At 36.3% G+C, this 12,666-nt stretch overlaps 1 protein-coding gene across 1 annotated transcript in view; it reads right to left on the bottom strand.

Annotated features, from left to right (window-relative positions):
- Positions 1–3,778, bottom strand: part of Ido2 (indoleamine 2,3-dioxygenase 2) — a 65,504-nt gene extending 61,726 nt beyond the window's left edge. Inside the window, exon 1 of the mRNA XM_027939226.2 lies at positions 3,680–3,778. Coding sequence (XP_027795027.1) covers positions 3,680–3,778 — 99 coding nt within the window. The remainder of the gene's footprint in view (positions 1–3,679) is intronic.
- Between the last annotated feature and the right edge of the window lie 8,888 nt (positions 3,779–12,666).

Below are 12,666 nucleotides of genomic sequence, written 5' to 3' on the forward strand. Positions count from 1 at the left end.
CACCTTCACTTCAGACTTCTGTTCTCCAGCATTCTGAGAGAAGAAATTTCTGCTGCTTTAGGTCACCCAGGCTGTGGTAATTTGTTCGGTTTGACCTAGGAACCCAAAACACTCCCTGAGCCTCATGTTGGCTGAAAGTATTGGGCACATATTTTCCCATGATTGATTTCTTCATTCATTCTTAGGATCCATCAGCCTATCCACCCTTCCTCATGTTGTCTCAGGTTTTTTTATCCACCTAGGTGAAAACATTTTAAGTTGCTTCAGTATTCAACATTTCAGTTTGTAGAGGATTGTCTGTCCCTGCTCCCACTTCCTCATGCCTATCTGTTTCCCCTTTGTCTCTATCCACTTTTCTCTTAATATTGGCACAAAATCTATATTTCATCCATTACATTCTCCCCCAGCCCCAAACATATTTTAAAACTTGCGTATTAACTAGTATTAAATATGATCTTCTTGTCTCTGTGTCTACTATGGTACCATTATTGTCTCCAATCCACATTCAGCCTGATCAGAGATGCCCCAGAAACTACCAATGGTATATCATTTTTTTTCTAGGGAAATGTCTGAGCTCTTGCCATGTACTCCTTATCTGGAAGCTAGAGCCTATTGTGGCAAATAATTTTCTACACTTTGTTCTAACTAGCTGGAGTCCACAGCTTCTATCAAGTGTTTTGTGTTTCTACAAGAGAACATGGATGTATTCATTTTTTCCTGAAAGATAGATCAATCATAATTAAAAACAAAGTACCCAACATCCTTGTGGCTACTTATACCAGTCCTTTTCTTCTGCCCAAGTTGTTCATGTAAAATGTCTCTTTTCCCTGATTTTTAAACTGCTTTCAAGCTCTTTGCAGTGTTTCTTCTAGCCAAGACACTTTTATTTCCAAGTTGACCTCATAGGTGTAGCCCTCTATCTTTCACCTTGACCACTGTGGTGGTCTCCCATTGTCCTCCACTTAAGCTGGTATTTGAGTATTAAGGTCAAATAGGTGATAGATTCTTAATTATATCAATCTCTGGCACTGAGATTTTTTTAAAACACCCTAAGTAATTTTGCAGTACAGCCCTGGAACCATTGTTTTTTTTTAACTACCCCACCCTTAACATTGTTTGAGGAAACTGTTGAAATGCCATCTGTACATGTTATTCACCAGATATATTAAATACAAATTCCAGAATGCAGTATTCAAGTTCTGCTCCAATCTAGTCTCCAGCTGTTATCTTTCTTGATCCCTCCATTCCTGGGAAGCTAAATTTCCAATGTTCTTTGTCTAAAGGAAATAGTCCCCCCCAACACACACACACACACACACACACACACACACACACACAGGAAACATGATCTGGCAAAGGATTTCTGTGGTTGATTTATAGCTATCAGAGTTGTCCAACCTGAAACTTTGGAACTTGGAAATGTTTGAGAATTTATAGAAAACAGCAGGTTAGAATATTTGAAACCAAGTTAGCCTTCTCCCCCAAAGCCAAATATTTTCCTATACATTAAGTTCTTTAGAGAGACTTTCAAATAAGCATTTAGAGTACCAAACCCAAAGTCCACCTGGAAGAGATGCCAGATGAACCCCTTTGAGGCCAGCTGACATGGAGAAACACCCCTCCTAACACTTGCTCTTAAGTGGGAGGAAAGCAAGGCACAGTTGTGCTCTTGACTAGAGGTGTTGACTGCTGACCTGGTTTGTGATGGGTTGCAACAGTGCTGCCCCTGGTGATGCTGGGGACTGAGTCTCCTGATCTGTGGGGCAACTTGGGGTAGATTCTCAAGAAAATTTCCTTCCTCTATCTCTTCCCAGAAAAGGAGATGCTTGAAATCTCAGCACGAATGAAAGAAAATTAAAAGTGAAACAAAGAATTACACTTTAAGAGATCTGGGAAGTATGACTCTGACAGTTAAGACCAGGGAATTTTTTACGTGAGCTCAGGAATGGAAATTTCTAAGGGTTATCCATCAACCAAACCACACCACAATTCTATCTGACTCAGAATGTCATGAGAACTTGATGTTGTTATTGTTTCTCATCTGGCTCCAATATTTATTTTTTAAAAAAGGAAACAACAAAGAGAGGAACTCTACAATTGTGGTTCCACCCAGTGTTTGCCAGCTTCGTAATATTTTTCCTGAGCTCATTTTTTTTTTATATTTAACCTCAACAAGATCATGTTGGCTAATTATCTTTCCTTCCTTTTAGACTAGGTAGGATGGGAGCATCCTTGACTATAGTTATTCACACGGAATGGAGTTGTTACAAGCACTGATCTAAGGATCAGGAGAACTGGTTTCTAGTCCTCACACTAAATCTTCACAGTGTATTTATATCCATACAGCAGATCTCCATCCATGTGAAAACTGAGGGTCAGGTGATATTTGTAAGTCACCCAAGTCATAAGAATTAGTAAGAACAAGATATAGTGACTGACTCCTTCAGATTTTTCCAGGGCTTTCGTAGCTTACAACTGAGAGTCCTGCATCACAGGAATTCATTTAGCACAAAGAAAGTTGGTGATCCTAGTGGAAGCATCAGAGAACACAATACAGTAATCCAGACTGCAAACCTATCCATCTAAAACACCCTGTACTGCCAATGCCAAGTACTTGTAGGTCTGTGACTTGATGCTGTACAGAGCATTTAATTCTTATCTTCATTTAAATGCTTCCAGTAACACTCAGAAGCAAAAAAAAATCAGCAAACATCAGAATAGGTATTTGATAAAAGCTCTTTGAATTCCAGACAATTACTTAATCTTAAAAAGTGGCAAATTAGGCTGGGGCAAGTTGTTTGTTCAATAAATTGTTACAGTGATTGCAACATAATCATCCCTGTATTTGTTAACTGAATGACCCTACCCTTTTTCTATAGTGTAATAGAACAAAGATATCAAGTGTCCTGAGTATCAGTTTTGCTTTTTCCAGAAATATGACTTTGGCTATGTCACCCCCTCTGGACTTCAACTAGCCAGAGGGGTAAAAAGAGGGGTTTTGTACCAGATAGTTTCCTGGGACCAATACTGTTTTAGTAGTCTATGTCTCTGGTCATATTTAAGGAGAAAACCAGTATTGATAAAGCTGGCTGATAAGACAGAATTACACTATGGTTTGGATTGCTAAGCACACTGAAAGAAAAAAATACTGTTTGTTTTCAAATTTCCTTCTCAGAAATCCCTGATACCATCTAATCACTTTAATCAGCTCTGAAAGCACCTAATGTTCCTCTTGTTCTCTTTTCCTTCCACTAGCAAGTAAGATAAACTAATTCACATAATAGGTTATCAGTGGTGTCCCAGAGCTGCTTAGGAATGGAATGCACCTCAGAAGCACCATGGTACTCTTCCCAGGGCTCTATATTTGTCCATGTAATTCATCCTCTACCGATATTCAGAGTTCTTCTTGCTAACTACAGATTTTCTTATGATTTTCCTGGCATCGATGACAATCTATTAAAAGAAACCAGCACCAAAGCATTTGATTTAAACTATCCTCAGCTATAGCTGTCACTTCTCTAGTCAGTAATTACACTCTGTGATATTTGTAGTATCTTTCTTAGGTTTAGTGACTTAGAAATTATATTGTTTCTCTCTTAATGATGACATAAATTTAAAACACAAATAAACCAGAATCTCAGGACACCTCCTCTAACCTCATCCAAGACTCCATGCTTACCAGAGGATTTGGAAGTAGAAAGCCATACTCCTCAGAAATGTAATAGCTTCCCAAAGACAACTGCCATGCTGTCTTCAAATTTTCTGTTTGAGGCTCCATATTTTACTTGAAGTATCTTCAGTGAAGCTGCCACTGAAGAAACAATTGGTCCATATATATCACAGACTGAGGTTAAGGGAGCTTCAAAACTATTTTTGGTTGTGTGATGTCTCAGCAACAGAAGAGAACCTTGCCCTCAGGTTGAATTCCAGACGGCCCTGAACTTGCTTTCAGACAAGGATAAGTAAACAATTAAAAACTGCTGATTAAAACCAACAGGCAAACAACCCACTGCAAGAAGAAAATCCCTTCTTCCCATTCTCACACATGCAATATGAGAAGATTGGTCTAAAACAGAACCATATATGTTCAACCTTGGAAAAGGGGAAATAAAATAGACTTTTGGTTACACCTGATGAAACATGTACGCTGACAGGAATCTGGTTTGTGGCGATGACTGGGTCATAATTATTCTCCAAAAGCAGTAACTATTAAAAGTAGAAGTTAGATTCAGTGTTATTTCGGTGGTCAGCAGTGGATGGTGAGCAGAATGGGGAGGATTCCAACAGCAGAGTAGAAGCTCAGATGAGTTTTAAAACAGCGTAATCTAATATCATGCTTGTTTCAACTTATTTTAAGAAATTATACTTGGATAACAAATGAGTATAACAAATAAAGCAATGGATACCAACGAACTTGAATTTAACCTGAACAGATCTATTGATTCAACTACCTAATATTTTTAAAAATATTTTCATTTTTAATTGACACATAGTGATTGTACTCAATCCTCTCCTTTTGTCAAATAACTTTTGAGAACCTATCATTAAGATAAGTGGGGGTTTTTTATAGCATTATTTTGTTTATTTATATGTGGTGCTGAGGATCGAACCCAGGCCTTTGCACGTGTGAGGTGAGCGCTCTACCACTGAGCCATAACCCCAGCCACAAGATAAGTGGTTTTAATGTAAAAATAGGTACTGAGTTTTATTTTACAGATTAGTAAGCTGAAGCATGCACATGTGAATTGCGCTGTCCAGTATTGCGCTGGTAATTATTACCAGAGTGAGGTAATACCAGAACATTGCTCCTTTCACTAATCAGGCTGCCAGGCTAACTGTCATCTGTGCCATCACAGTGACAATTGTCTTTAATGTGGAGCCCACCATAATGACTACCAGGACCTACACCTGCACTGGGGAGATTCTGAAGTCTTGCCCTTCACTCATGGACCCTGAATTTTTTTAAATGTAATTTATTTGAAAGATAATTCATCTATACATATCTCTCCTTCATCCCTTTCCCTAAAATAAATATAGAAGAGAAAGAATTGTTGTGATAGCTCCTCTAACAGATCCAAGGCAGGTTTAAATTCTGAAGTTTGTGTACCAAAAGCAGCCTAACATATTAATGGTTCATTAGGAGACAACTAAGATCCGTTTTCAATTATTCACTAGCCTTTAGTTCAATATCCAACCAAACTTGAAGATTGATTTCTTATGGTTCCTAAATAAAAATTTTCCATCTTTGTATGTCATCCTCATGATCTTCCCTTCAATCTCGGATGAAAAGATGACTCAATTCTATTTTTATACCAGTCATGTTATTTTCTATCCATTTCCTCTACACCCTCCCATGAATTTATTGCATAATTATAAAATCATAAAATATTAAAATTCAAAGAGCCATTGCAGAATAAATGATATGGTACAACACCCTCATTCATTATACGAACAACCCAAGATTTAAGGGAATTAAATGATTTATCAAATGTCATCCTGGGAGTTGACAGCATTCCTGAGTTACTGTCTCTCAGTATAGGATCTTCCCACTGTTAACTCACTCAGGGAAGATGATCTGACAATGAAATCTCAGTTTTATCACTTTTATCAGTGTGACCTTTTGACAGGCAGCTTGAAATCCCAAATTTTTTGTTTTTACATCTGAAGTAAATAGTAATGTTTATCCCAGAGACACTGCATGATGAACAAATGAGAAATCACAACCAAAGCACCTAACATATAATAACAAATTCATTTTTTTTCGTATTTGTTTCCCTTCATTCTAAAAATCATGTCTTAACATTGTGTATTTTGGGTCGTTTTTCCTATTGGGAAAAATATATTATCTTTTCTGTCTAGTCAATAACTCTTTTTATTTTTCTTTCTTTTTTTTTTTTTTGGTTGATGTTGTTTTTGTTTTTGTTTTTTTGTACTCGGGATTGAATCCAGAGGCACTATACCACTGACCACATCCCCAGCCCTTTTTATGTTTTTATCGTGAGAGAAGGTCTTGCTAAATTTCTTAGGGCCTCACTAAGTTGCTGAGTCTTACCTGAAACTTGCCATCTTCCTGCCCCAGCCTCCTGAGTTGCTGGAATTACATGCATGCACATCACACCTGCTCCTTTTTCTATTTCACTCTTAACATGTAGATATTTCTTTACAAAGCTGTTCTTAAATATATCCATCTGACATTAACTTTGAATCTATTCCCAGGTCCCCAAATATGCACATTCAGTCTTGACCTTTCTTGCTCCCAAGCCCTAGACCAACGTACCTTTGGTCTGTGACTCTTTCAGCTATAGCCACAAAAATTTTCAAGAGCTCCTATCTGGTGATGAGATAAAGTTCACATTTCACTGAGCTGACATACCCAAGACTTATGCTCAAAACTTCAAAAAATAAATTGCTGCTCCTGAGTAACCAGCACTTGGCTACCTACTGCATCTCTTCATTTATACTATCTCTGGTTTCCATGATACTTTGTGTCCATAGCTGAACTAATCATTTAAGACATATCTCAAATGCTAATACTTCCAAGAACTCTTTTCTAGAATTATTCTCACACTGCAAAATTCTATAATCAGCTAATGTCCTATTTCAAATTCTATCTAGTTTGATTATTACAAATGTATTCACCTCATCTTTCCTATTCAATTGTAAAAAACAGAACCCATATCGAACCCAATGTTGTGTTTTCCTGTAGCAGCAAGCCTAGTGTCTGCCACTCAATAAATGTTTGTAGAAGGAATGATTTCCAAGATTATGGACTTTATATTTTAGAATTAGGGTCTTGATGTTAGATAGAGCTTTACTCTGGTCCAAGTTGTACCATTTTAGACCCAGCCCCGCAAATTTACTCTTCAGTAAAGAACACAGAGACACATCCTACTTAAAGCATGGTGTCTTTCTTAGTTACCAAGAGGAAATGTGGCTGTGCCCAGAAACTTCCCCTCTTATCAGTAGGGCCAGGAGTTTCAGAGTCCTGGATTCCATAATCAGCTTTCCCATAAAAGTATGGGTATACAAAAAGGGCTTCATCTCTTTGAGACTAGGTATTTGAGCCTTTTGGAAATTGACCAAGGAATATTTAGAAAATGAAAGAAACATATTCCCAATTAAAAATTTTTAGTTCAGTTGTTTACTGATAACACCATCAGATATACTTAGTTTTGGTTTCTAAATTGATAAGTAAAGTCCCAAATAGTACTGGTACACTGAGTATTCTTCTCCAGCTCATTAATTATTTCTTTGTTCCTAAATTCAATTGGGGACTTCCTAGTCCTTTCCTTAATGAACGGTTCAGGTATCTGACATTGCTGCCTACTTTTTTTTTTTAACTCTCTTCTCTCCTTGACATTTTTCACTACATGTATTCCTCCTCATTTTATTGGCTGTAAAATAATAATAGTGGTAAATAGCAGCCAATGATCCTTGATTTTTCTCTCGGCTGAGTTCTAAGGTAAGTGTTTTCCATAGTGCATTTCATTTTATTCTCACAACAGCCCTGTGAGTTAGGTACTATTATTATTTCTATTATTTACTTGAGGACACTGCAGCTCAGAAAAGTTAAGATAAAGCTGAGTGTCATGGTTCTATGAGTGGTAAACCAGGACTGAAACGCTGATAATCTGATTTAAAGTCATGATCCCATCCACCATGGCTTGCCTTTTTTGGGTCTTCTCTCCTTTTTTCCTGGTTATACTTGATTATTGGTCACCTTCATGGTAAAGATTTGAATTGCCCCTCTGCTTACTCTGTGCCCTCTCCGTGAGTGTGCTTATTCATTCATTCAATGACTTGGACCATCTTCTCTAGCCTGGTGACTACAGTGTGGTTCTTCCAGCTGGATTTTTTTCAGATTTCTAAACTCATGTGTCTTTCTGTCCTTTGGACATATGGACTTGGATGCTCTATAGAGGTTTCTTATGAAATATCTCAACTCCTTCAACTTTTACTAGATGTCTTCCATTAAGATAGGGGCAAAGCCAAAATCTGCAGCTACTGGCTGAAGGCCTTGAGCAGACATCCCACTGTCTAGTGTCAGTTGTAAGCTAAAGTTGTCACTTATGTTCTTGTAACAAGAATAAAACTTAGCTTATTCTTATATTCCATATTCAGTTAATGGTATCTCTAAGAACCAGTAATATAATTTGAGATGCTTAATAATGGATAAAAATGTAAGTTCTCTTGTTCAAAAATATTGAGAATTATAAGACCCTGATAGAAGAGAATGAAGTGTAAGACCCTGTGTGACTGCCCAAAGTTGACCAGATAGAGACCCGAGTCATCTCTCCAGCAGACCCTCATCCAATAGAACACTGGTCTTTCCAATCTAGCTGTCCTAATGCTTCTAATATTTCTCTCTTTTTCCAATCCAAGGTCATGCTTTAAGTCTTTTGCCATTTACTATTGAGATATTATAATAACCACCTAGCAACCACATAACTGTTCTCACTGCTTCAAATCTATTCTGATATTTTCTCATCACTTCATACTTACTTGATACCCTCTCAGCTCATGAACATGCCTCTAGTATTATTCATCATGGCATTTACATATCTTTTTATAGTGCTTATGTTTAATAACCAATGTTTTAAATATGTTGCTAAATTCTACAATATAAAATGAAAATTCTGTCAATCCGCCCATAGACCAATTAGCAAGTGAAATACCATGCACATATGTACACACATACAGCAATAATCACTCTGTGAAGGCAAAGGTAACATGTATTGAAAGAGATTCAAAAATCCATAGGAATAGAAGTGAGAGAGAATTCCCTAAAAGTTCTCCAGGTGAGACTGAATAATGGCCAAAGCAGTGGTACCCGAATGGGAATGGATAGGTAAAAGTGGTTGTATCAGAGTAATCAAGCTCCTCACACCCTTGGAGAATTAAAAGTTCTAAGACAGATACTCTTCCAAAGCTGCTTTCACCAGAAGACAGGTGATTCTGCTCTTTGCCTTTCCTCATTTTCCCTGCTTACAACACTTTTGAAAGTCAAGACAAAATAAAAACAGTTTCCCTTCTGACTTAACTGACAGCGTGGTTACTGGGTGGCATGGCAAGACACTGCTAACCTGTCTTCCCAAGTGACAGTCCCATGTTGCATTCCCTACCAGACATCAACTGTGTTCCGGTTGCTCCACATTCTCACCAGCATTTGGTGCTGTCAGTATTGTGGATTTTCAAGGCTGCTCTACAAATGTAGAAATCCAGAAAAGTAATTTGAGATTTCCAAAGACATAGGATGTTAATCATCTTTGCATTTGCCTGTTTACCATCTGTATGTCTTTTCTTAGTGAAGTGTCTTGCACAAACCTTTTGTCCATTTTTTAAATTAAGTTGTTCATTTTCTTAGTTTTGAATTTTGAGAGTTCCTTTTATGTTTTTTATAGTAGTCATTTACCAGAGATATTTTTATGCATACTTTCTCCCAGTATGTGGTTTGTCTTTTCATTCCATTAACAATAATATCATTTGCTGAGAAGAACTTTTTTATTGTAATAAAATCCAACTTTGATTTTGTGTTTAAAAGTTGTTGCCAAACTCAAAATCACCTAGATTTTTCCCTAAATTATCTCCAGTAGTTTTATGTTCACAGCAGTATTTAAAAAGATGACTTTGTTAGAATTTTTAAAAAATAATTATTTAATAAAGAAATCAAGGATAAAGTGCTTCATTAATAAATTTTTATAAAAAAATTTGCAGAAATAGTCTCTCAGAAACTTCTGTTGAAGCAAAATTATATAACAAATACACATTTTTATATGTAACTTGTAGTAATTAAAATTATTTATGTGTTCCCAAACTCTAATAACTTTTGTTTATAATGTTCTTATGTCTGCAAAGTAGGAAAAACAATAAAAGCCCAATCATAACACACATTTTGTATTTTGGCTTTTATAAAACTGTTCATTACAAATATATGAATACAATAATTTTGTAGGCATGTTTCAAAAGCAAAATTATATTGCTTCCTTATTTTACTTTTCAACCATTACATTGTAAGGATTGAAGATTTATTTGCATTTTTGCCCTCAGTTAAAATACAGATATTTGGAAATGGATTAAAATTCCCTTTTAGAAATGCTTCCTAAAACAGAAAGTTATATTAAATGAAGTAATAATTTCTCTTTAAGGGAATGATAAATTATTTATTTAACACATATACCTAAATGAAGTTATAACCAATGAAAACTAGGATCTGTATTAGAAAACATGATAGAGGTAGAAGAAAGTCACTGTAATTTCTCTTCTATATAAACTACAATTGTTTTAATTCTTGGTATCTAGTTGTTTTGGTATATTTCATAATTAATAGAAAATAATCCCACCTCCAGGATAAACTGTAAGCCATCATGAAACTATATCCACATGGATCCACTAGTTTACTGTGTATTTCCACCAACACTTTTCATAAAAATAGAAGTCAAAGTTATATTGATTTTTAAAGATAATATTTTGGGCACTGGAACAAAAGTTTGTACCCAAATTGCTGCTGTTCAGCCAGATCCTACATAATATACCAATAGCTAGATTAGGAATGCAGAAGTAAAATTACTCATGGCAGTCTATTACAAGATCCAATATTTCTCACTGGGAACTTTGATCCACAGGGGGAGGTGATAAGGTCATAGTTATACTAGTACTGCCAGACTGTTTTTCTAGAATAACCAGATAGAAGGAAGTAATCCCAGTATTATTTCCCTCTTCTGAAATCTTGGTTTCCAGTGCTCAACAAATACAATGAGCCTCATTAGTGAAAACCATATATATTTTCATTTCCTCTTTCAAACTATCAACTTCAGTTTCTCCTTTCTAAGTTTTTTCAACCACTGACATTAAATTTACTCTTTTGACTTCATCATAATACCCAACCTCAAAATCAACTCCAGGATTGCATTTATAGTACTTTGTAAAAAACATATAGTTTTAGGAAACACATCTTACAAGTTGTACAAAGGAATAGTATTCATATTTACTCCAGGATTCTGTTTTAGTAAATTATCAACCCTGTAACCACTAACACTGTCAGTAGGTGGGTGCATTGTAATCAAAAACAGAAAACTTCTTCCATCATTTGGTTCGTACATAGTAATTATATGTTCGTCACTGGAAATCTTTCAGGTACACATTCTGTGAAAGACATAAGTCTTCTTCTGCCACTTCAGTTTTCAGTGTTATTGATTTTAATTTGTGAAGCCTTAAAGTATGTACAGCATTTCATAATGTACATTTCCATCTTGAGGTAAAGAGAGGATGGAAACAATTTGACTCTCATAGGTAGTTTTGAGGCTTTGGGAGGGGGTTAGGATTAGTTATGATGAACTTATGTTTATCAGGGTGGAATCTCCATGGTTGAACCCTGGTAACCTTATGAAAAGAGATTGAGACCAGAACTTGCACATTCCTTCTGCTCTCTCAAGATTCAGCCAGCCAGAGGGCCATCACTGGATGCTGGTTCTCAATCTTGGACCAGTACTGTGATCCAAAATAAACTTATTTTCTTTATAACTTTCCCAGTGTTATTTTAAATTTCCATCAACATTTTTTAAATGCTCATGGACTAAAGTCTTGGTTGCCAGTCAGTTGGTGCTATTGAAAGGTGGTAGAAACACCTTTAGGCAGTGGGGTCTGATGGAAAAAAATGGAGTTACTAGAGATGTGCCCTTGAAGGGCATAGGTCCCGGGTTCTTCTGTCTCTTTTTGCTTCCTGGATGCTATGAGCTGGGCAGTTTTGTTCTACCATGTGCTCCTTTCTATGATGTTCTGCCTCACCACAAGCCCCAAAGCAATGGAGCCCGCTCATCATAGCTCATCTGAAACTTTAGCTAAAATGAACTTTTTCTTCTTGAAGTTGAATTTTATCAGGTAATTTTTCATAGGAACAGAAAGTCAACTAACATACTCAGTCTGTGGTATTGTGTTATTAGCAAGAGAAAATGGACTAAGAAAAAAAGGAACCATGTTACTAAGAATTTATGACATCTAGCTAAAACATTTCCTGTAATAAGATATCGCTTTTGCGCTCCATTGACACATCCTCTACAGTGCCCAAAAGAACACTCACTGTGATGAACAGAGACTATGGGGCAGTGGATGTGAAGTAGCCACATCTTTAGAAATATATCAAGCATTTCATTGTGCCTCTCTCAGTGCAGATATGAATTCATTAGAGGAAAATTCAAAATCTGGTTTTGTGTTATTTGGACCTATAGACTATCATCTATATAGATATATACTTTGCCCACTATAAAAGTATGTGTAGTCAATTGCAGAAACATTTACAGGGGAAAAACGTATCTCACCAAATAAGTATGATTACCATTGAAATTTAGCATATTTTGTAGGCAACCAAGTAAAATTTTGCTATAAGCTACAAGATTTCACTGGGTTGGGTGTATTTGAGCAATGATGTTAAAATGGTATTTAGACATTTTGATTTTAGAAGTACATGACGCATTTCCTTCTTCAAACATAGTTGTGCATACTCGTTGAAATTTCTGAATTATATTCCTTATCCTTAGAGCTGAACTTTTCATGAATTCAAGGTGCTTGCTAATCGCATACCCTGGGCATTGAATAGTTTTTCCTTCTATCTTTCATTATGCAACCAATTTCTGGCTGACCATTTGCTTCCTGATAAGATCCTGCTATGTC

Source organism: Marmota flaviventris, chromosome 3 (genome assembly GCF_047511675.1).
Source record: "Marmota flaviventris isolate mMarFla1 chromosome 3, mMarFla1.hap1, whole genome shotgun sequence".
Lineage (NCBI taxonomy): Eukaryota > Metazoa > Chordata > Mammalia > Rodentia > Sciuridae > Marmota > Marmota flaviventris.